This window comes from Sminthopsis crassicaudata, chromosome 1 (genome assembly GCF_048593235.1).
Source record: "Sminthopsis crassicaudata isolate SCR6 chromosome 1, ASM4859323v1, whole genome shotgun sequence".
NCBI classification, from domain to species: Eukaryota; Metazoa; Chordata; class Mammalia; order Dasyuromorphia; family Dasyuridae; genus Sminthopsis; species Sminthopsis crassicaudata.
In genome coordinates, this window is record NC_133617.1 from 2,837,380 (window position 1) to 2,863,408 (window position 26,029).

The 26,029-nt window shown below is 38.2% G+C and overlaps 1 protein-coding gene across 1 annotated transcript; it reads right to left on the reverse strand.

Annotated features, from left to right (window-relative positions):
* Positions 1-22,405: 22,405 nt before the first annotated feature.
* On the reverse strand, positions 22,406-23,165 carry LOC141551582 (transcription elongation factor A protein 1-like). The gene is made up of 2 exons (XM_074283351.1): positions 22,921-23,165; positions 22,406-22,883 (listed from the first exon to the last, which is right to left on the reverse strand). The coding sequence occupies exons 1-2, from the start codon at positions 23,163-23,165 to the stop codon at positions 22,406-22,408; spliced, it is 723 nt and encodes a 240-aa protein (XP_074139452.1).
* Between the last annotated feature and the right edge of the window lie 2,864 nt (positions 23,166-26,029).

Below are 26,029 nucleotides of genomic sequence, written 5' to 3' on the forward strand. Positions count from 1 at the left end.
CACACACAGGCCTCTTGTCTCCTTTGTCAGATTCTCAATGTGCCCCTGGAAGAGGAGAGCAGGAGAGGGGGGGCAAATAAGACGGACTTTCCTTCTGATTTCTCTCTTGCAGGGGGCTGTATTATATAACCCAAATTTTCACTCGGTAAGGAACTGTGGGTACAACTCTAAGCTGTTATATTTAGTCACTCATATATTACAGTGTCTCCTTTTAGCTGCTAATTCTGCCCCCGCCCCTGCAGCCAGCTCTGGTGTGGAAATGGGGAGCCTTTCCCTCTAAGGCTGTGATGGGGGGGCAGCTGGATTCCCAAATCCACCTGCTTTTCTCAAGACCTCCTCCATTTCATCCAAAGGAGGTCTCTGAAGAAACTCAACTCTACCCAGAGCTCGTCTCACATTGCAGATCTTAGCGATATTTTCCCATGATTCCAGCCTCGTCAAATTGACTTGGCAATACCTCAGGGACAGAAGCCTGCAGAAGCCGGCTGTCTGCCCGTGGGACTAAGCAACACACCCCACCTGCTAATAATTCATGACATTTACACGCCATGTTAAGATTCTTACAACCCTGGGAGATGGGAGCTCTTATCACCCCCATTTTGCTGATGAGCTAACCGAAGTACCGAGAAATGAAATGATATGAATGCTGTGTTTAGTTCTGGTGACCACAGTTCTGGAAGGAAGTTAGTTGACAGCCTTAAGAGTGTCCAGCGGAAGAAAACCAGAGTAATAGAGATCCTTGACTTTCTGCCATATGGGGATTAAGGCAGCTGGGATTGGGACTGATTGCAAGTATCATGATAAGTAATTCTGACAAACCCTCATTGGGTTTTGAGGCTACAAAGATAGACATGGAAACTGTGAGCTTACGATCTCTTGGGGATGATAAAACACAGAGAAATTGGATTAAAAACTAGATGTGTGGTTTCACTGGCTTAGGGATCTCCTGAATGAGGAATCTCTCTCTTTACTAAGGTAAGATTTTTTTAAAAAATAATTTTTATTTTTAGAGACTCACCTGGACTACGGAGAGGTTAAACATCTTTTTTGGAGGGAGGAGGTAGGGGAGGCAATCAGGATTAAGTGACTTGCTCGGCTAGTAAATGTATGAGGCAGGATTTGAACTCCGTTGTTTCTGCCTGCAGTTCTATGAATACTGAAATTTCCATGAACAATTTGGGGGTGCTTCCTCTTGTAGGAAGAGTACTCCAGCTGAGCTCTGAAGGAAACTGAGATGTCTAAGACATAGGGTGAAGAAAGAATGAATTCCAGGCAGGAGACACAGATTAGACAAAGACCTGGCGGATAGGACGATAGAAGATGTGATAACAGAGTTTGGTGAATGTCCAATTTGTCTAATAAAAAGGTCACCCCCACAATCCTTCTTTCATACCTTGTCACAGTATGGAAATGATCTCAGTTTCCCTAAGAGCAATCCTGCCAAGTTAGAAAAATTGTGAGTATGACATTGGCAATGGACCATGCGCAGTCATCTGAGGCTCAGTGTAGCTAAGTCCTGAGATACTCGTTACCTCTTTGGCTACAGGGGGATAGATTTTTTTTAGCCACAAAAACTCTTGAGGATTGTGTTGTATTTTAAAAGGCAAATACATACTGTTGAATTCACAAATTGAAATATATTAAACAGGCTTTATCTATTTTGCCTATATATTTAATATTAACATATTTCCATGTTGAATCTGGTGGTGCATTAATAGAGCACCAGGCCTGAAGACCCTGAGAGAAAATCTTTCCTTCTTGTGTGTCCCTAGAAAAGCCACTTCACCCTGTTTGCGTCACTTTCATCTGTCAAATGAACTGGAGAAGGACATGGCAAATCGCTTCAGTATCTCTGCCAAGAAAATTCAAAGGGAGTCACAAAGAGCTGGATATGATTCAAATGACCGAACAACAAAATATTACATTTAATATCTATGCATTAAATATTAAACTTAGCTGCTTGGGATACAGAGAGCTGAAAACTCTTGCTCAGGGTCATCCTGCCTACGTGTTTCAGAAGCAGGACTTGACCTCAGGTCTTCTTGGTTCCAAGGACAGCTCTTTACCCACTGACCACATTGCCTTTAGAGGAATAGAGAAATAAATACAAAATAAAGCAGTTTTAAACTTGTTAAAAAGCAAAGGATTGTACTAAGATTTTTGGAGCGTTCTCTCTCTCCTCCCCCCCCCCCCACCCCCCTCTCTCTCTCTCTCTCTCTCTCTCTCTCTCTCTCTCTCTCTCTCTCTGTCACTCTGTCTCTCTCTCTGTCTCTGTCTCTCTCTGTCTCTGTCTCTCTCTCTCTCTCATATATATATATATATATATACATATATATATATATATACATATATATATATATATATATATATATATATACATATATATATATATATATATATGTATATATATATATATATATATATATCTCAAACATTTCTATAGAATTTCAATGTCTACAAAGCATTTCCCTTATAGCGGCCTTTTTGTATAACTGCTTTCAGGCAAATCGAAATCTGTAAGTGAAGGGGAAGCTTGTCAGAATCTACCCCTGACCATGCCAGCCCTCCTGCTGGGCCGAGACAGGGAAAGCAAGCTATGAACATAAAAAAGTTGAAGTGATGGTAAATCAATTGACTTGGAGAATGGTCAAGTTCCCTTTGCATTCTGTCTTCTTTTTTTAAATTATTTTTTAAAACCATAAATTAACATTTTTTGTTAGAGAACAAAAATCCATTTTCTCCCCCGCTCCCCCTCTATTTAAAAGAAAGATAAGTAAAACTCTTGGAACAAATATGCATGGGCAAGCAAAACGCATTCCCACATTGTCCATATCCCACAATGTGTTTCTCAATCTGTATGGTAAGTCCATCAGTTCTGGGGCAGGAGGGAAGTAGTATGTTACAATTGTATCTGATCTGTGTGTGTGTGTATGCTATTAAGTCTTTCCAAGTTGGTACAATGTTACAAGTCTTTATAATATTGATACTGTAAACATTGTTCTCCAGGTTCTGTTTTCTTCCCTACATCAGTTCAGATAAATCTTTCCAGGTTGCTCTGAAACTGTCTATTTAATTCAGCTAGATGGCAGAAAAACATGAATTCAAAATTCAATTTTACATGCTCACTGGCCGTGTCATTTAGACCTCTTCATCTCAGTTTCCTCATCTGTAAAATGGAGATGAGTAGCACCTTCTTCTCAAGGTTGTTGTGAAGGTCATGAGATTATAATTGTAATAGTTGTATTATTTATAAAACCCAGCCCAGTGCCTGGCACATAGTAAGCATTCGATAAATGCTAGCTATTATTGTTAGTCATTTCTGCATTCTGGCTTCTTCACTGAAGAGTGACTTCCCAGTCCCAAATTGTTTCTCTGGCAACAGGGTTTTTCACATTCATCATCAGCCCTTGTCTGCTTCACAAAAAGGAGAAGACAAGACGGGTACCATTTCATGTTGGCTTTTCTCCCATCTCACAACCTGCCTCCTCAGCTTGGATTGTGTGTTACTCTTTTCCTCACCACCCACTCCCGCCTCCCATGCCATTTTTCTCCCCACCTTTACCCAATCACTGATACAGAACATAAGTCTGTCTCACAGGATGGGTGACATGGGAGGTAGGCATTTCAAATATTCTTATTCTCGCTCTACTCTTGAGGAAACCAGAACCTGGAGAGGCAAAGGGATTGATTCAATAATCACACACCAGAGAGCTCTTGATTGACAAGGAGCTTTAGCAAATGAGAAGACTGTAGCTTCCCAAAAGCAAGCTTGAATCTCACAAGTCATACCTTTCATATTATGGAACCATGCTTCCTTTTTAGTTTTCATAGGATCACAGATTTGGACCTGGGAAGTACCTCAGAGCCCTTCTAATGCAACATCTTCATTTCATAGAGTAGGAAACTGTGCTCCAGAAAAATAAAGTGATTTCTCTAAAGTCATACAGCACGTAAGACATAATTAGAATTTGAATGCACATCCTCTGACTCAAAATCCTTGTGGTCTTTCTATTGTACCATAGCTGCCTCCTTTTTATGTCTTAGACAGGAAATTTGGTGGAAAGTATTAATTAAATAATCAATCCTGGACATAGGTGAGATAGTGAGCAAGAACTCTATATTTAGAGTCAGGTTGACCTAAGTTCAAATTCCATCTCCCATTCTAGTTGTGTAGCTCCTTCTTATCCTCCATTTCTTAGCCTGTAAAATGGGGATGATAAGGGTACCTATTTCCCAGGGTTGTTATTAGAATTATGTTCAAATATCTGAATATCAAATTTCTATTCAATTTTTTTTTCTCACAGTGGAATACTTGAAAGTTTCCTATTTCATTAAATATCTACTCCCCCGTCTAGAATTATATTGTTTTGCTGGGACAGGTAGGTGCCATAATGGATAGAATGCCAGGCCTGGAATCAGGAAGACTTATCTTCCGGAGTTCAAATCTGGCATCAAACACATATTAGCTGACTGAGCCTGAGGAAATTATTCAGCACTGTTTGCTACAGTTTCGTCATCTGCAAAATGAGCTGATTCAGAAGGAAATGGCAAGCCACTCTGGTATTTGCCAAGAAAATCCCACGTACAAAATTAGACATAACTAAAAAATGACTGAACAACAGTTCTAGCTCCTTTTCCTTCCAGAATATCATATTGCAAGCCCTCCTCTGCTTTATTATAACTGCTAAATCTTGTGTGGTCATAACTATGGCTTCACAGTATTTGGTTGGTGCCTTTCTGGTTTTGAATTTTCACTAACCTGGCAGCTTTGGATTTTGGCTATCCTGATTTTTGATTTTTTGAGATTTCTTTCAGGGGGTGTCTGGTAGATTTTTAAAAAAATTCTGGTCACAATTGTGGCAGTGCAATTATTCTTATATTTTCTCTTCTGAACTGTTCTCTAGATCTGTCATTTTTTCTTATGTTTCATATTTTCTTCTTTCTTGGTTTCTCATAGTTTCATTGGTTTCTCCTTGCCCAATTCTAATTTTTTTTTTTTTTTTTTTTTTTTAAGTACAAAAATGTATGTTTTATTCTGCACCTTCAGTATATCTTCTGATCTTTTTTTTTTATTATATATATATATATATATATATATATATATTTTATAATATTATCCCTTGTATTCATTTTTCCAAATTACCCCCCCTTCCTCTATTCCCTCCCCCCGACGACAGGCAATACCATACATTTTACATGTGTTACAATATAGTCTAAGTACAATACATGTGTGTGAGTATCATTTTCTTGTTGCACAATAAACATTAGAATCCGAAGGTACATGCAACATGGGCAGACAGATATTAGTGCTAACAATTTACATTCCCCTCCCAGTGTTTCTTCTCTGGGTGTATCTACCTCTGTCCATCATTGATCAACTGGAAGTGAGTTGGATCTTCTTTATGTTGAAGATTTCCACTTCCATCAGAATACATCCTCATACAGTATTGTTGTTGAAGTATACAGTGATCTTCTGGTTCTGCTCATTTCACTCAGCATCAGTTGATTTAAGTCTCTCCAACCCTCTCTGTATTCCTCCTGCTGGTCATTTCTTACCGAGCAATAATATTCCATAACTTTCATATACCACAATTTACCCAACCATTCTCCAACTGATGGACATCCATTCATCTTCCAGTTTCTAGCTACAACAAAAAGAGCTGCCACAAACATTTTGGCACATATATGTCTCTTTCCGCTCTTTAGTATTTCTTTGGGATATAATCCCAGTAGTAGCGCTGCTGGGTCAAAGGGTATGCACAGTTTGATAACTTTTTGGGCATAATTCCAGATTGCTCTCCAGAATGGCTGGATTCTTTCACAACTCCACCAGCAATGTATGAGTGTCCCAATTTCCCCACATCCCCTCCAACATTTGTCATTATTTGTTCCTGTCATCTTAGCCAATCTGACAGGTGTGTAGTGGTATCTCAGAGTGGTCTTAATTTGCATTTCTCTGATCAGTAGTGATTTGGAACACTCTTTCATGTGAGTGGATATAGTTTCAATTTCTTCCTCTGAGAATTGTCTGTTCATATCCTTTGGACCATGTATCAATTGGAGAATGGTTCGGTTTCTTATAAATTATGGTCAGTTCTCTATATATTTTGGAAATGAGACCTTTGTCAGAACCTTTGTTTTTAAAAATATTTTCCCAATTTGTTACATCCCTTCTAATCTTGTTTGTATTAGTATTATTTGTACAGAAACTTTTTAGTTTGATGTAATCAAAATCTTCTATTTTGTGATCAATAATGATCTCTAGTTCTCCTCTGGTCATAAATTCCTTCCTCCTCCACAAGTCTGAGAGGTAGATTATCCTCTGTTCCTCTAATCTATTTATTATCTCCCTCTTTATGCCTAAATCATGGACCCATTTTGATCTTATCTTGGTATATGGTGTTAAGTGTGGATCCATATCTAATTTCTGCCATACTAATTTCCAGTTTTCCCAACAGTTTTTTCCGAATAATGAATTTTTATCCCTAATGTTGGAATCTTTGGGTTTGTCAAAGATTAAATTGCTATAGATGTACCCTTTTTTGTCCTTTGTATCTAATCTGTTCCACTGATCTACCGGTCTATTTCGTAGCCAATACCAAATGGTTTTGGTGACTGCTGCTATATAATATAGCTTTAGATCAGGTACACTTAGACCACCTTCCTCTGAGTTTTTTTTCATTAGTTCCCTTGCAATTCTTGACCTTTTATTCTTCCATATGAATTTTGTTGTTATTTTTTCTAGGTCATTAAAATAGTTTCTTGGGAGTCTGATTGGTATAGCACTAAATAAATAGATTAGTTTGGGGAGTATTGTCATCTTTATTATATTCGCTCGGCCTATCCAAGAGCACTGAATGTCTTTCCAATTATTTAAATCTGATTTTATTTTTGTGGCAAGTGTTTTGTAATTTTTCTCATATAATTCCTGACTTTTCTTTGGTAGATGGATTCCCAAATATTTTTATACTCTCAACATTTGTTTGGAATGGAATTTCTCTTTGTATCTCTTGCTGTTGCATTTTGTTAGTGATATATAAAAATGCTGAGGATTTATGTGGATTTATTTTGTATCCTGCCACTTTGCTGAAATTTTGAATTATTTCTAGTAGCTTTTTAGCAGAGTCTTTGGGGTTCTCTAAGTATACCATCATGTCATCTGCAAAAAGTGATAGTTTAATTTCCTCATTTCCTACTCTAATTCCTTGAATCTCTTTCTCGGCTCTTATTGCCGAGGCTAGCGTTTCTAGTACTATATTGAATAGTAATGGTGATAGTGGGCAACCTTGTTTCACTCCTGATCTTACTGGGAAAGGTTGCAGTTTATTTCTATTGCATATTATGCTTACTGACGGTCTTAAATATATACTCCTGATTATTCTAAGGAATAATCCATTTATTCCTATACTCTCAAGAGTTTTTAGTAGGAATGGATGTTGGATTTTGTCAAATGCTTTTTCTGCATCTATTGAGATGATCATATGGTTCTTATTAATTTGATTATTAATATGGTCAATTATATTAATAGTTTTCCTAATATTAAACCAGCCCTGCATTCCTGGAATAAATCCTACTTGATCATAGTGTATTATCTTGGAGATGATTTTCTGAAGTCTTTTTGCTAATATCTTATTTAAGATTTTAGCATCAATATTCATTAAGGTGATTGGTCTATAGTTTTCTTTCTCAGTTTTCGATCTACCAGGTTTAGGTATCAGTACCATGTCTGTGTCATAAAAGGAATTTGGTAGGACTCCTTCATCCCCTATTTTTTCAAATAATTTATATAACATTGGGGCTAATTGTTCTTTAAATGTTTGGTAGAATTCACATGTGAATCCATCTGGCCCTGGGGATTTTTTCCTGGGGAGTTGATTAATAGCTTGTTCTATTTCTTTTTCTGAAATGGGACTATTTAAGCAATTTATCTCCTCCTCTGTTAATCTAGGGAGCCTATATTTTTGGAGGAAGTCATCCATTTCACTTAAGTTATCAAATTTATTGGCATAAAGTTGGGCAAAGTAACTCCTTATTATTTCTCTAATTTCCTCTTCATTGGTGGAAAGATCCCCCTTTTCATTTGTAAGACTATCAATTTGATTTTCCTCTTTCTTTTTTTTGATCAAATTTACCAAAGGTTTATCTATTTTATTGGCTTTTTCATAAAACCAACTCTTGGTTTTATTTATTAATTCAATAGTTTTTTTACTTTCAATTTTATTGATTTCTCCTTTTAATTTTTGTATTTCGAGTTTAGTTTTTGGTTGGGGGTTTATAATTTGGTCTTTTTCTAGCCTTTTAAGTTGTAAGCCCAATTCGTTAATCTTCTCTTTCTCAATTTTCTTCAAATAAGCCTCTAAAGATATAAAATTTCCCCTTATTACCGCTTTAGCTGCATCCCAAAGATTTTTGATATGATGTCTCATCATTATCATTATCTTGGGTGAAATTGTTAATTGTTTCTATAATTTGCTCTTTCACCCAGTCATTCTTTAAGATGAGATTATTCAGTTTCCAATTACTTTTTGGTCTATTTACCCCCTAACTTTTTACTGAATGTAGCTTTTATTGCATTGTGATCTGAGAAGAAGGCATTTATTATTTCTGCCTTCCTACATTTAATTTTGAGGTCTTTATGTCCTAGTATATGGTCAATTTTTGTATAGGATCCATGAACTGCTGAGAAGAAAGTATATTCCTTCCTATTGCCATTCAGTTTTCTCCAAAGGTCTATCATACCTAGTTTTTCTAATGTTCTATTTACTTTTTTAATTTCTTTCTTGTTTGTTTTGTGGTTTGATTTGTCTAAATCTGAGAGTGCAAGGTTGGGATCTCCCACTATTATAGTTTTACTGTCTATTTCCTCTTGCAATTCTCTTAACTTTTCCTTTAGAAAGTTAGATGCTATACCACTTAGTGCATATATGTTTAGTATTGATATGGCTTCATTATTTATGCTACCTTTCAGCAGGATATAGTTTCCTTCCTTATCTTTTTTAACGAGATCTACTTCTGCTTTTGCTTGATCTGAGATAAGGATAGCTACCCCTGCTTTTTTGGCTTTGCCTGAAGCATAATAGGCTCTGTTCCAACCTTTTACCTTTACTCTGTATGTATCTCCCTGCTTTAAGTGTGTTTCCTGTAGGCAACATATTGTAGGGTTCTGCTTTTTGATCCAATCTACTATCCGTCTCCGTTTGATGGGATCGTTCATCCCATTTACATTTACAGTTAAAATTACTAATTCTGTATTTCCTGCCATCGTATTATCCCCAGATTATGCTTTTTTCCCTTGACCCCCCTGATCCCCCTCCCCGATATTTAATTTACAGACCCCCCTTGTGACGCGCAACCCTCCCTCTTTTTTTTTTTTTTTTTTTTTAGGATCCCTCCCCCCTCCCTCCAAGTCCCTTCACTTATTCTCCTTTTCCTTTTCCCTTTTCCTCTCCCCCCTTTTAATGAGGTGAGATAAAATTCTCTGAAAAACAAATATGTTAATTATTTACTCTTTGAGCCTCTTCTGATGAGAGTAAGATTCACACAATGATTCTCCCCCTCACTAAGTTCCCTCAGATATGGTGTATTTTCTATGTCTCTTCCTGGGATGTAGTTTCCCTCTTTTTATCACTCCTTCCCCTTTTTCTGAACCGACCTCCTTCCCTTTACTACACCCCCCTTTTTTTCTTTTATATCAGTAAAATCAAATTATCCTTGAGTATTTTTTATATACCCACAACAGAGTTACAGTTCTCAAGGGTTCTGTGTACCTTTTTCTGTTTCTCTTCAGTCTTGTGGATGTAGATCAAATTTTTTGTTTAAGTCTGGTTTTTTTCTTAGAAACATATAGAATTCCTCTGTTTCATTGAATGACCATCTTCTTCCATGGAAAAAGATGCTAAACTTAGCTGGGTAGTTCATTCTTGGTTGCAGTCCTTGATCTTTTGCCTTACGGAATATCAGGTTCCAGGCCCTTCTATCTTTTAATGTGGAGGCAGCCAGATCTTGGGTGACCCTTATTGTGGCACCTTGGTATTTAAATTGTTTTTTTCTAGCTGCTTGCAGGATTTTCTCCTTTGTGTGGTAATTCTGCAGCTTAGCCACAATATTCCGTGGTGTTCTTTTTTTAGGGTCTATTTCAGAAGGAGTTCGATGAATTCTTTCCACATCTACTTTCCCTTCTGTTTCTATTATCTCTGGACAGTTCTCTTTGATAATTTCCTGTAAAATAGAATCTAGGCTCTTTTTTTGGTCATAGTTTTCTGGAAGTCCAATAATTCGCAGATTATCTCTCCTAGATCTATTTTCCAGGTCTATAGATTTTCCCAGTAAGTATTTGACGTTGTTCTCCAGCTTCTCATTTTTTTTGTTTTGTTTGACTGATTCTTGGGTTCTCTGTGAATCATTCATTTCTATTTGTTCCATCCTGACTTTTAAGGAGTTATTTTCTTCTTTCACAGTTTTTAGTTCTTTTTGTAAATGCCCAATTTCATTTTTAAATGAATTATTTTGCTCTATTGAATTTTTTTCCATTTCCCTAATTTTTTTTTTTTGAGAATTATTTTCTTTTTCCAATTCAGAAATTCTATTTTCTTGAGACTTTTTTATCTTTTCCAATTCAGAAATCCTACTTTCCTGTGTTTTTTTAACCTTTTCTAATTCACTAATTTTGTTTCCCTGCATCTCCTGTGAATTCTTTATTTTTTCCAACTCCAATTTCATAGCTTCCCTTTCCTTTCCCCATTTTTCTTCGGTCTCCCTCAATTTTTTAAGAGCTTCTTCTAGGAGAGAGTTATGTGATGGGGGGCAGGAATCGTTCCCCTTTAGGTTGTTATCTTCTGAATCTTTGCTGTTAACTTCCTCGGGGTTGGATACCCGCTCTTTCTCTGTATAGAAGGAATCTATAGTTTTTCTAGCTTTTTTGCTCATACTTAAAAAAAATCTTTTGGGGTCTGTCTCTGGGGTAGGAAATTATTTACTTCTTTACCAGCTTCCTCCCAGACCGGATGGATGCAGCGGCTCCTGCGCCTGAGCTAAGATAGAGCTCTGGGAGAGAGTTCCCCACCCCCTCCCTGGAAGTGCCTCAGAGGTGATTAGCACTACTGTGCTTCGAGGGCGTAGAATAGTGAAGACTGCAGGAAGCCCAGGCTATGTGTCCGGGTGGGGAGTGGATGTTTGCAGCAGGTGACGTGAGAAGCCCCTGTGCTCAAACTGGAAGTGTCTGCCAGAAACCGCGGTCCCTAATTCAAAGGTTCCGCTTCTCTGGGACTTCCTGGAGCTGAGTTCCACTCCCTCCAGCTAAGCTAGGCAGTGTGTGTTGCCTTGGGCCATATCCACCCACTTGTCAGTCTCTTAACTATTCTCAGGAGGTAGCTGAGGCCACACCCCCTGGTGCCGAGTCCGCGAGTCACCCCCCAGGATCGGGGAAAATCTAATCTGAGTTTTAAAATATTTTGGCTTTCTCTTCTGAACTGCTAAATAATTAGCAGAGAAGAGCTAACAGCCTGTGCCAGATTCCTTTACCTCAGTGGCTTCTCTGATCCCAGAGCCCCTCCCAGCGCAATGGGCGCAGTGTGCCCCTACCCCACCGTCTGTGCTGGTCTTTCTTATTCCTCCCCTGAGAACTGACCTTTCCTGTTGAAACTCCAGATTCTCTTCAGCTGGTAAGTCGTGCTTCCAGTCCTTGTGGTATCTATCAGTCCCGAGCTAATTTTGAGACTTAATTTATCTAATTGGTTGTGAGGGAGTGAGGACGTTCACTGAGTCGTGTGTTTCTTCTCCGCCATCTTGGCTCCCCCAATTCTAATTTTCAAAGAATTATTTTCATCTAGGAGACTCTGTATTTCCTTTTCTAATTGGTTAACTTTTTAAAAACAAGCTTTTTGTTTTTCTTGGATTTTTTTTCACGTTAAAAAAAATTTTAGTTTTATTACTTTCACTTTCTTTTCTCAGTTTTTCCTTCACCATTTAAAAAAAAAATTTATGATTTTTTTTTTTTTTTTTTTTTTTTTTTTTTTGCTTAAAAACTTTTTTTCCCTACAGCTCTTGTAGGTAGCTTGGCTTATATTTGAAAGGTCTTTTGAAAAATTTACTTGTATATACATATAGGTATATATACACACATATACATATAAGCACACATACACATGCATATACATACAAGCACGTATACACGCGCATATGCATATAGGCATGTATACATGTGCATATGCATATAGGCACGCATACACGCGCATATGCATGTAGGCACATATACACTTGCATATGTGTGTAGGCGCGTATACACGCCCATATACATATAGGCACGTATACATGCCCATGTACATATAGATACGTATACACGCCCATGTACATATAGACACATGTACATGCACATGTACACTCACGTACATATAGGCACGTATACACTTGCACATACATATTGGCACGTATACACTTGCACATACATATTGGCATGTATACACTTGCACATACATATTGGCACGTATACACATGTGTATATAGCCACGTATACACTTGCACATACATATTGGCATGTATACACATGTGTATATAGCCACATATACACTTGCACATAAAACTCATTAAATATTTATAGTCATGCAAAATAACATGTTCTTTCTCCACCCTGTTGAAAAAATGAATAAATATGCCATGTGGAGGTGGATATCGGGTTTCATCAAAAGTTCTTTGGAAATGCAGAGGGTCATTATGTTGATCTGTCTCAAGTTTTTCAAAGCTGATTATGATTTTACAACCTTGCTTCTATTGTGCAGAATGTTATACTAATCCTCCTAAATTTACTTTGTACCAATTCATGTAGATCTTCTTAGGTTTTTGTTTTTTGAAACCATCCCCTTCATAATTTGTAAAGTTTGGCCTAGCTTTCTGTCATAGTCTAACCTAGTCTCAGCCTGAGGCAGTCTCTTCTAGCGGTCTGCCAGTCTGCCAGTCTCAACCAGTCTCCTCCTTAGTGCAGGAGGCAGGAAAGCCACCCCGAGGATGGTAAAAGATGGAATGTCTGTGGCTGACTTTGTCCTCATTTTAAATACCTTGTTACAGTTACAGCAATTGTAGAACTATTACATCCCCATGGTAAGTACTAAGTATATGTAAACCAGATACTCATTGTATCATCAATTCCACTGAGTTAACACCTTCTTTCAAGTATACTTCTCCAAAGTGCTGCCCTCTACAATAATTTCTTACAGCACAATATTCCATCACCTGATGTTTAGCCATTCCTCAATAATGGACATTCCCTGTTTCTAAAGCTTTGCCAATATAAAATGATCTAATTGTTTTGGGGGGGGGTATTATATGGGTCCTATCTTTCTTTGAACCCTTTGGGGTATAAAGTTTTGCTGGGTCAAAATGAAGAACAGTTTACTTTGGGGCATAGTTCCAAATTTCTTTTCAGAATGCTTGGATTAGTTTACAACTCCACCAACATTGCATGTAACATGCTCTCCCGGCAGTTACAATTACTAGTCTGTCCTAGACCCACCAGAGTACCTTTGACCACTGTCCTTTGCAGTGTGAGCTCTACCCGGCTCGCCTCCTCTGAGGCCTTCTAAGGTCTCTGGCCACAATCTCTTGAATCTATAGCTTAATAACCAGTAGCTCACTCAAGAACAACCACGTGTAATCTTAAAAGCCTTTATTATACCTACTCACATAATGCCCTAACTGATGCCCTGACTTGTTGGTTCCCGAGTGAACACCTGGTCAGAAGACCCATGTGTTCACTACCAAAATCCTTACCTCTGTTGGCTACCTATCTTGGCTTGGCCACCCAGGCTAGGGAGCCAGGGTGAAGAACGCCAGATTAAAGAGGGTGATTGCTGCCTGCAGTGGGCTTATAAAGGGCCTGTGAGGTCACACACACAGCCAATCAGCGAGAGAGTCACCCATTATGAAGCTATCTCAATATGGCCAGGATCCCGCCCAAGGGCAGTCCTAATATCCACAGAAATTACTTCCGGGCCTCAATCTCCCGATGCACTGTGGCACCCATTTAAAGGCCCCTTACAATTGCATTAGTATACTTATTTTCCTACATCCTCTTCAGCATTTGTGATATTTTTGCTTTAGCTAATTTGATAGCTGTAAGGTTGTAAGTTGCCTTAATTTGCATTTCTCTTATTAGTCACTTAGAGCATCCTTTCATGATTATTGAAAACTTGAATTTCTTCCTCTGAAAATTACCCACCCATATACCCTTTGACCATTTATCAAGTGAAGAATGGTTGTTATTATAAATTTGATTCAGTTATCTGTATATTTAGAAATGAAATTTGCTAGTAAGATCCACCCTTCCCCCAAGTTTCCTGCTTTTATGATAATTTCAGATTAAATTTTTAAAATTAAATTTAAAAATGCATTTTTGTTGTACAAAGTTTTCCTTTAATCAAAATTATGCATTTTATCTTCTATGAACTTCTCTCATTTGGTCATAAATTCTTCCTAGATCTGATAGGTAATTTCTTCTATGTTCCCTATGATATAATTAGGCACTGAAAACCACACACTCATTTTGAGATTATCTTGTTATATGATGTGACATTAGTAGCCAAGGTTTTGGGGTTAATAAAATACTAAGTTAATGTGCTCATTGCTTCTGTATGTTGTGTATTCAATCTCTTGCACTGAGGATCCTATTTATTACCGAAATTTCAGTATCAAATTTTCATGATTATAGTTTTGTAGTATAGTGTGAAATATGCTACTAAGCCCCTTCTCATTTTTCCTATTTTATTTTTTGTTTAGTATTTTCCATTTCATTATTGTTGTTCCTCTAATAAATCTTTTTTGTTAGTTTGGTTTACATGGCACTAAGTGAATTAATTTAGTACTGTCATTTTTTATTGGTTTAGTTTACGCATGAGCAACTAATATTTCTGTCTTTGTGCAAACGAAGTTTTATAAGTGTGTTCATATGGTTCCCGAGTCTAGGCAGAGAAATTTCCTAGTATTTGATACTGTTTAGATAACTTAAATGAAATTTCTTTATCTTTTGAATATGCAGAAATGCTGATGATTTGTTTGGGTTTATTTTATATCTGTAACTTTACTAAAGTAATTGTTTCAACTAGTTTTTAATTGGCTTTCTAGAATCCACAACATAAACCATCAAGTGATCATTTTGTTTCTTCATTGCCTGTTAATTCAATTTTCTTTTTCTTGTCTTTTGCTATAGCTATATTTTCTAGTAAAATATTGAACAATAATAAAGATAATGAACATCTTTTGTTCAGACCTAATTTTTACTAGAATGGCCTCTAGCTTATCCCCAGTAAAGATAATGCTGGGGAGGCAAACAGGAATGAGTATACCATTTTGTCAAAACCTCTTTCTGCATCTTGTGAGGTAATGATATTATTTTTGTTATTAATATAGTCATTCATGCTTGTAATTTTGCTAATATTGAACCAACCTTACATTTCTTGCATAATCCATTCTGAACATAATATGTTAGTTTGATATACACAAAAATCTAAGCTTTTAGGATAAGAATTCACTATCTGATAAAAAAAAAATTGCTGGGAAAATAATAAGATTTTTATAGAAGCTAGCTAGATAAGGTCAAAATGGACACTATCTAGGCATAAAAGGAAACATAAATAAATTAGGAGTATGAAACATATTACATATCAGATTTATAGACAAGAGAATATGAATAAACAAGAGATAGGATTTTGTGGGATGTAAAATGATTTTTATTACATTAAATTTAAAAGTTTGGCACAAATAAAACCAATGTAGCCAAGATTAGAAGGAAAGCAGAAAAATAGGGGGAAAAACTTTTCTCAGATAAAAGTCTCATCTTTCAAATATAGAGAGCACTCAACCAAATTTATAATAGCAGCCTTATTTTCAACTGACAATAACAGGCAGTTTTGGGAGAAATTATATAGTTATATGAAAAAATATTTTAAATTATCATTAAGAAATGCAAACAAACAACTCTGAGGTACTATCTCACATCTATCAGATCAGCTACTATGATAGAAGGGAAAAATTGGGACACTAACCCTGTTGGTGGAATTGTGAACTAATACAATTTCAGACTTGGAACTAATTTCAAAGGCTATCTAGTTTAGCCCTTTCTTAGAGGTGAATTTTATCCGCTAAATTTCTGAAAACTGCTTGTGCAGATTTTCTTTGGAGATGGGCAGTGAAGACAACTCTTGATCCAACAACACAAATCCTTCCTCTTTGGAACAGAACTAGCATTTCAAACGTTCTTCTTAACAACTACAAATTTGTACCCATTAATCCTAGTCCTGCCAAGTCTAATTTTGTTCTTTCATTTGCCCCCAAAATTCCAGCTCAGAGGGTGGGAAAGCAATCCAGGTTTTATATCGCTCTTCTATATTCCAGGCACTGTTTTTATGTTTTTTAGAAATAACAACTCATCTGATCCTAATGATAATGGCTTATTATTCCTGTCTTATAGTTGAGGAAACTAAGGAAAGTAACTTGTGCAGTGGTAGACAACTACTAAGTGGCTCAAGCCAGAGCCAGCTCTCTCAGCACTGAATTACTAGCTGGCTCTTAATTTCTAGAAAAGGAAGTTATGAAATGTGACCAACTTTCTAGGAAAAGGACAAAGTCAGAATTTTCTAGTTTGAAATTGGCTGCATGATCTATCTGCACCCATGCTCTGAACATCAAATGCCATGTCAGCCATCCTTGAGTCCTGGTCTTTGCATACATGTCCCCTTTCCCTAAAGAGAAATAAAGTAGACACTTCTCTTCATCCTCATTCTTTCCCCACTGCTCACCCCAAGGAATTCCAGTTCTCACAGAAGATTTGATTTCCCACTTTGAGGAAAGGGAAGCATCATGGATCCTGAATCATCTAGGCCCAAGGAACTCCTGTCCAGGTGAGTGAGATGAGAGCATGTATAGGAGGGCTGATATCACAGATCTGTGTTATAGAGAAGGGAATGCTAGGCTCGGGGACAGGAAGACCTGACTTGGAATTTCTTTTTAGATGCCTTTGAGCAATATAATCCTGGGAAAGTCACTGAACCTCTGAACATCAGTTTTTTCCATCTGTGAAATTAGCATGTTGGACACCATGGCTTTTCACTTCCCTTCTATGATCCTGTAATGAATCCAAGTAAAGGGGTATGCTTTGGCAAGCAGTATGACCACTTCTTTTGTAGGAGATAGAGCAAAATAGGAAAAGAAGGAGAACCCATAGCAAATGGCAAATAGAATTCTATGAAATAGAAAGCCACATTATCAGCCTAGAGAGAATAGAAGGGATTAAGTCAAATTGGAGGGTTGGGGAAGGCTGAAAAAATTTAGAAAAGATGTAATCAGTAGAATAGTGAATCAGGAAGTTGTAGGAGGATTACCTTGCCACAATTAGAATCCAGCTCAATTTATGTAACCTAGGGGGCAGCTAGGTGGCCGCAGTGGGTATCTCAGAGTTGTCTTAATTTGCATTTCTCTGATCAGTAGTGATTTGGAACACTCTTTCATGTGAGTGGATATAGTTTCAATTTCTTCCTCTGAGAATTGTCTGTTCATATCCTTTGACCATTTATCAATTGGAGAATGGTTCGGTTTCTTATAAATTAGGGTCAGTTCTCTATATATTTTGGAAATGAGACCTTTGTCAGAACCTTTGCTTTTAAAAATATTTTCCCAATTTGTTACTTCCCTTCTAATCTTGTTTGCATTAGTATTGTTTGTACAGAAACTTTTTAGTTTGATGTAATCAAAATCTTCTATTTTGTGATCAATAATGATCTCTAGTTCTCTGTTCCTCTAATCTATTTATTATCTCACTCTTCATGCCTAAATCTTGGACCCATTTTGATCTTATCTTGGTATATGGTGTTAAGTGTGGATCCATATCTAATTTCTGCCATATTAATTTCCAGTTTTCCCAACAGTTTTTTTCCAAATAATGAATTTTTATCCCTAATGTTGGTATCTTTGGTTTTGTCAAAGATTAGATTGCTATAGATGTACCCTTTTTTGTCCTTTGTATCTAATCTGTTCCACTAATCTACCGGTCTATTTCTTAGCTAATACCAAATGGTTTTGGTGACTGCTGCTATATAATATAGCTTTAGATCAGGTACACTTAGACCACCTTCCTCTGAGTTTTTTTTCATTAGTTCCCTTGCAATTCTCGACCTTTTATTCTTCCATATGAATTTTGTTGTTATTTTTTCTAGGTCATTGAAATAGTTTCTTGGGAGTCTGATTGGTATAGCACTAAATAAATAGATTAGTTTGGGGAGTATTGTCATCTTTATTATATTCGCTCGGCCTATCCAAGAGCACTGAATGTCTTTCCAATTATATAAATCTGACTTTATTTTTGTGGCAAGTGTTTTGTAATTTTTCTCATATAATTCCTGACTTTTCTTTGGTAGATGGATTCCCAAATATTTTATACTCTCAACATTTGTTTGGAATGGAATTTCTCTTTGTATCTCTTGCTGTTGCATTTTGTTAGTGATATATAAAAATGCTGAGGATTTATGTGGATTTATTTTGTATCCTGCCACTTTGCTGAAATTTTGAATTATTTCTAGTAGCTTTTTAGCAGAGTCTTTGGGGTTCTCTAAGTATACCATCATGTCATCTGAAAAAAGTGATAGTTTGTTTCCTCATTTCCTACTCTAATTCCTTGAATCTCTTTCTCAGCTCTTATTGCCGAGGCTAGCGTTTCTAGTACTATATTGAATAGTAATGGTGATAATGGGCAACCTTGTTTCACTCCTGATCTTACTGGGAAAAGTTGCAGTTTATTTCTATTGCATATTATGCTTACTGACGGTCTTAAATATATGCTCCTGATTATTCTAAGGAACAGTCCATTTATTCCTATACTCTCAAGAGTTTTTAGTAGGAATGGATGTTGGATTTTGTCAAATGCTTTTTCTGCATCTATTGAGATGATCATAGGGTTCTTATTAATTTGATTATGAATATGGTCAATTATATTAATAGTTTTCCTAATATTAAACCAGCCCTGCATTCCTGGAATAAATCCTACTTGATCATAGTGTATTATCCTGGAGATGATTTTCTGAAGTCTTTTTGCTAATATCTTATTTAAGATTTTAGCATCAATATTCATTAAGGAAATTGGTCTATAATTTTCTTTCTCAGTTTTCAATCTACCTGGTTTAGGTATCAGTACCATGTCTGTGTCATAAAAGGAGTTTGGTAGGACTCCTTCATCCCCTATTTTTTCAAATAATTTATATAACATTGGGGCTAATTGTTCTTTAAATGTTTGGTAGAATTCACATGTGAATCCATCTGGTCCTGGGGATTTTTTCCTGGGGAGTTGATTAATAGCTTGTTCTATTTCTTTTTCTGAAATGGGACTATTTAAGCAATTTATTTCCTCCTCTGCTAATCTAGGGAGCCTATATTTTTGGAGGAAGTCATCCATTTCACTTAAGTTATCAAATTTATTGGCATAAAGTTGGGCAAAGTAACTCATTATTTCTCTAATTTCCTCTTCATTGGTGGAAAGATCCCCCTTTTCATTTGTAAGACTAACAATTTGATTTTCCTCTTTCTTTTTTCTGATCAAATTTACCAAAGGTTTATCTATTTTATTGGCTTTATCATAAAACCAACTCTTGGTTTTATTTATTAATTCAATAGTTTTTTTTACTTTCAATATTATTGATTTCTCCTTTTAATTTTTGTATTTCAAGTTTAATTTTTGGTTGGGGGTTTATAATTTGGTCTTTTTCTAGCCTTTGAAGTTGTAAGCCCAATTTGTTAATCTTCTCTTTCTCTATTTTCTTCAAATAAGCCTCTAAAGATATAAAATTTCCCCTTATTACTGCTTTAGATGCATCCCACAGATTTTGGTATGATGTCTCATCATTGTCATTATCTTGGGTGAAATTATTAATTGTTTCTATAATTTGCTGTTTCACCCAGTCATTCTTTAAGATGAGATTGTTCATTTTCCAATTACTTTTTAGTCTATTTACCCCTAACTTTTTACTGAATGTAGCTTTTATTGCATTGTGATCTGAGAAGAAGGCATTTATTATTTCTGCCTTCCTACATTTAATTTTGAGATCTTTATGTCCTAATATATGGTCAGTTTTTGTATAGGATCCATGAACTTCTGAGAAGAAAGTATATTCCTTTCTATTGCCATTCAGTTTTCTCTGCAGGTCTATCATACCTAGTTTTTCTAATGTTCTATTTACTTTTTACATTTCTTTCTTATTTGTTTTGTGGTTTGATTTGTCTAAATCTGAGAGTGCAAGGTTTAGATCTCCCACTATTATAGTTATACTGTCTATTTCTTCTTGCAATTCTCTTAACTTTTCCTTTAGAAAGTTAGATGCTATACCACTTAGTGCATATATGTTTAGTATTGATATGGCTTCATTATTTATGCTACCTTTCAGCAGGATATAGTTTCCTTCCTTATCTTTTTAAACTAGATCAACTTCTGCTTTTGCTTGATCTGAGATAAGGATAGCTACCCCTGCTTTTTTGGCTTTACCTGAAGCATAATAGGCTCTGTTCCAACCTTTTACCTTTACTCTTTATGTATCTCCCTGCTTTAAGTGTGTTTCCTGCAGACAACATATGGTAGGGTTCTGATTTTTGATCCAATCTGCTATCCGTCTCCGTTTGATGGGAGCATTCATCCCATTCACATTTACAGTTAAAATTACTAATTCTGTATTTCCTGCCATCATATTATCCCCAGATTATGCTTTTTCCCTTGACCCCCCTGATCCCCCTCCCCGATATTTAATTTATAGACCCCCTTGTGACGCACAACCCTCCCTTTTTTTTAGTATCCCTCCCCCCTCCCTCCAAGTCCCTTCACTTATTCTCCTTTTCCTTTTCCCTTTTCCTCTCCCCCCTTTTAATGAGGTGAGAGAAAATTCTCTGAAAAACAAATATGTTAATTATTTACTCTTTGAGCCTCTCCTGATGAGAGTAAGATTCACACAATGATTCTCCCCCTAACTAAGTTCCCTCAGATATGGTGTATTTTCTATGCCTCTTCCTCGGATTTAGTTTTCCCTAACATTACCCAGTTGTTTCACATCTACAACACCTACTATAAGGATTGCAGGACATTGGAGAGCTCCCTGCAGTGGCTGTCAGGTCAGGGCCTGACCTCCACTCCAAATTTTAGCTGTGACAGGCAGGACAAGGTAATAGCTATTATTGGAGGAGCCATGCCTGCTCTTTCTGTCCAGATAGGGACACTACTGGAGCTCTACAGATTCCCACAGATAAGAGTCTGTGACAACTTGTACCCCTTTTTTTAAAGGAAACATGTCCAAAATCAAACAAGATAAAGGGAAGAAACCATACTTTTATTTTGTGCTGACTATGTGCTATACGTGTTCTAAGAGCTTTAAAATACAGCATTTGACCTTTAGAAGTATGTTGGGAGGTAAGTGCCGTTATTATTCTTCCTTTCACTGTTCAAGAAATTGTAGCTGAGAGAAATTAATTGACTTGCCCAAAATCACACAGAAAACAAGATTAAGGATTTTTTGAAGTTTAAATTTTAATTTTTTTAATTTAAATTTAAAATTTGAATTTAAAATCTGATATCAAAAAATAAAAAAGGACAATTGATCACTTTTAACAAACAATTTATTTAAAATCAATTTCCCCCATGGAAGATCTATTAAGAGCAGTAATTTAGAGTTAAGAAGTACAAGAATTGCAATTGGTCACAGCTAGTCACAGATGCAAAAGGATATCTAATCACTAAGGCTTATTAACAGTCCTTATGATCAAAGGGAGAGACTCATTGAAAATGGTATCTACAAACTAGATCAGCTGTCCAAATATGATTTCTTTACCACACGACATTTGGCAATCCCAAAATTACACTAATCTTTCTTCTGCTTTAATAAAGTAGGAACATGTCAGTACAGAAACAAATGCAAATTCCACTTTCACATGAACAGAGAAGCAAAATCGGTTTTGTGTATGTTTCAGATTAAAAAAAAAAGTTAAAGTTCATTTCTCATTTGGAAGAAAAAGAAACAAGTTACCAACAGTTGAAATTGATAAAACTTTAATGTTGACTTCGTTATCAAAATGGGGAAAAAAAAGTTTTAAACATACACCATACACCATACACTATCTGACCTAACACTGACTCTCTAAGAATGTTTTCAAGAGAATACAAAAACAAAAACAGAAACTAACCCCGAGGATTTTTTTATGCTTTACAAAATCTCAGTTGCAGGGAAACTAGATTCTTGACTTAGTTTTTAAAGCTAATTCAAAATCTTCCTTTGTAAGTGTCCAGGTATCTGGCGAATTTCTTCTTCTAAACCAACTTCCATCTATTTCCACATTCGTTACAGAAAACATATGTTGTCATAGGTTCATAAGGACTTAGGGTGTGAAACTGGGTCTAGGTACCGTTCTTCTTGTTACATTTGCCACATCGAAATAGGTCCGTTTGGGTCCCACCCGTCCGGGCCATTTGATGTATTCTAATAGCTTCTTTGGTCAGGTTTCTGCGTATCTCTTTAAGTTCCTCACTAGCCATTTCGACTGCAGTCATTCTAGCAAAGGAATCTGGAGGTATGTTCCCACACAGTACGTTTTTCCTTAAGTTTGGATTCTTTGCATCCTTGAGATTTGCTGTTCTCCTTCGTAGCCTGTTTTGATACTTCATGTCCCTGTTCCGTAACTCCTGATATACAGCTTCCTCAATCTGAGCGCCCAGTTCTTCTACATCGGCGCCAATAGCGAAGTAGTCACCTCCAGTTCTGAGGGCTGCAGCAAGCAACTCTCGGCACTTGATGGGAACCAAACCTGAAGTGCTTGGTGCCCGGGGGAAAGCTTTAATGAAGGAATCAGAAGCCTTTGTCTCTTCCTTTGCTTTGCTCCTGCAGCTCCTTTCTCGTTTTGCCTCAGGCCTGCATTGGGAAGAGTGAGCAGGTCCCTTTTTTGCTTGCTTCAGTCTTGGAGGGCCCAGAGACCGACTTCTTCCAGCGTGAGACGAGAGACTTGGCTAATGATGTGACTTGTTCATCTGTGCTCTGCTTGCGCACAGTATTTACCGATATTCCAATTTTTGTGGACCTCAATAATTCCAGAGTCATGGGAACGTCTTGAAGTTCCTTTAGTAATTCCAGTGCCCCGGCCGCGTTCTCGTTCTGCACCATCTTATCTATCTTCTTGGCTGTGGGAAGGATCTCCACCTCCATGGCTCGGGTGCTTTTCCTACCCCACTCTCGCCCACACCCCGAGGGGATGGGACACGGGACAAGCGGGAGCAAGAGGGCGATGTCAGAAGAGAAAGCGTGGGAGAGGTGCAGCAGTCCCAGAATGTCAAGAAGAGACACCCACGGAGAACCAAGGCCCAGGGCCCTCTCAGCCACAAATAAAGACTGGGCTTGGGGACTGCTCCTCTCAGGCGCGGGGGACTGCTCCTCCCAGGCAAAGACAGCGGATGGAGCGGGCTGGACTTTGGAGAAGTATACTTGAAGGTACTGTCTTCTTGCTTCCTTTCCTGGAAAGGGACTGAGATTGCTGCCCCCAGCCTGCATGTCTTTCTCTAGAATCAACCATACTGGTGATGTCTTCTCTCTGGAAAGGCCCACTAGACTGTGAGATAAAGGTTAGAGGGCATCAGGAGTTTCCCTCAATTTTGATAAACAATGGAAGGGTTTTGTGGGTATTATGGGATTTGATTGGGATCAGTTAAAGGGCAAAAGGAAAGTCAACATAGATGAATCCTGATTTGGAAGTAGCCCCAAAACATTTCTTTCATTTTATTATTCTTTTGAATTTATGGGCTAACATGGTATCAAGAAAGGATAGTTGCTCATGAATCTGTCACTCATTTATGCATACCTTGCTAATCATGGAAAATAAATAAATCACAAGTCATCATTTGTTGGAATGCACTGGAGTCACCTGACAGTGGCTGCTGGAATACATCTCTTGTGAGAGGATGATACAAGGAGACTGAGAGCCAGTTGTTCTGTGACCTCTCTGACTGAGACCTCTTAAATACTCTATTACAATTTAATCCATTCATCATACTGAGTATAAGCCTATCATATCACCAGGAAACCATTATATGTCATAAGATTAATTCAATCATACTGAACCAGAGAACTATTTACCACCATGCTAAACTAGATACCCATCTTCTTCTGAATGTTAACTCCTTTTGGAAGAATCTTTGTTTCAAGTACACTTCTCCAGAGTTCTGGCCCATTCCAATCATCTTGTGTCCTATATCCTTCCCAGCCACTTTTCCTGTGGCCTAGAGTAGGCTCCTGTTTTGGGAAACTAGACACACAGTCCTCCGCTTAAACAGAGACAGAAAGAGAGACAAAGAGGGTCACCAAGAGAGGCAGAGAGAGACCCTGAGAGGGAGGGAGGAAAGAACAGAGGAAATCTGGGAACACTAAGCACCACCTTCTCGGCTGCCAGAGTTTGAGGCTTACTGATTGCCATTGTTCCATTTGCTCTTCAAAGCAAGCTCCTGAGGCAGGGGCTACTTTCCGGGCACTGGCCAGATGAGGAAGGTGAGGTGCACTGCAGTTAAGAGGTCAGTCAAGGCTGGGTCCTCCCTGAATGCATTGTCTTTTTTGCGAAGCTCTGAAATCTCCGTGGAGTTGGGACCTGGCACGTGGGACAGGAGCTACTCAAAAATCCTACCTCCCCCCCCTCAGGATAGTCTTCCCTTGGTTGCCAGTGCCACCTGCTGTCCCATTGTAGTATGTGGAAGTGACACAGATGGCAAAGCTCCTCCCTAGCCAGAATGAAACCAAGAATACGCGAAAGAGTAACACGAACAAAGCCAGGAGAGTTTTGGCAAGGACATTTTATTGAAGTGTAGCACAATTTCTGCCAGCATTCCCCCACCCGTGCCCCCTCCCCTCCCCTCCCGGAGGCATCTCAGATAAACAATGGCTTTTTATGGCAAGCAAAGCAAAGCCTGAAAGGGGAAGGGAAAAGTCCGAAAATGGGGCTCCGCTCTCAAGGCAACTCGCAAAAGCCCATCGCCAAGGCCTTTGCCCTTCTGCCAAGTTCCCGGGCAGGGCCGCCTTCCCTTCTGCCTTGTGCGGGCACGACGATTTTCCTCAGCATCTTGCCCCCTGACCTTGGAGGTCTGTCAGCCTCTAGAATCCGTGCGTTCATTGGCAGGCCGGGCAATGCCCCAGGCATCGGGAAGTGGAGCCCGGCCTTCCCCAGCTCCGGCCAAGGTCCGGATAGGAAGAGCAGCTGGGCCACAGCTCCAGCTCCTCCCGTACAGCCCCGAGGCAAGGCCTCCCGTGGTACCTCTGGCGCTCGGCTGCGAGCTCGGGACGTCGAAAGGCCGATTCCAAATCTTGCCATTGTGCTGGGACGAACCGCGGGGAGGAAGGAGGCGCAAGGGCCCCTCCCTACGAAAGCCCTTCAGCGGCCCTGCTTTGTACTTGACCGGATCCTGCCGCGGCCTCCCCGTCTTCGAGTTCGGAGCCGGGGAAGAACGCTCGCGGATCTCGGCCTTCGGGTCTCCCTTCCCACTCCCGCTGCCCTCCCAGCTCCCTCGGCTCCGCACCTAGGTGGCCGCTGTGTCTCCGCATCCTGCGCCTCCTGGGAAGGCGGCAGCCACCAGGGGCATTCTCCGTTCTTGCCCTTGGCCTGGGAAAGAGAAAAAGGGGGGATGAAGCAGGTGAGCAGATTTACGGGCTGAGATCTCAAGAGGGGAACAAACCCCCGGGGCGACCATCGTCTTTTTTTTTCTTTATGCAATATAATTTATATTATATTCATAATATAATATAGTATAATATAATAATAATATAATAAAAGCATAATCTTTTCAACCAAAACAATGAATGCACATACACATACACACATGCATGTAAAAAAAAATGAAAGGGAATAACTTTCAGTTAGAATTTAGTGAAAATAAAGACGTAGCTCATAGAGCTTCTGCAATCTGTCCTGAACAGGGATTCTGATTAAGAACTGCTGTAGCAGTGGAGCTCCTTGAAGGCAGGGATACTGCCTCCTTCCATACCTCCAG

What these genes read in the sequence shown, in the direction of transcription:
- LOC141551582 (XM_074283351.1), bottom strand. Translation starts at nt 23,165, where the DNA reads ATGGTGCAGAACGAGAACGCGGCCGGGGCACTGGAATTACTAAAGGAA. An exon ending in ACCTGCTCACTCTTCCCAAT is followed by an intron (nt 22,884 to 22,920) that starts GCAGGCCTGAGG and finishes GAGCTGCAGGAG; the next exon opens with CAAAGCAAAGGAAGAGACAA.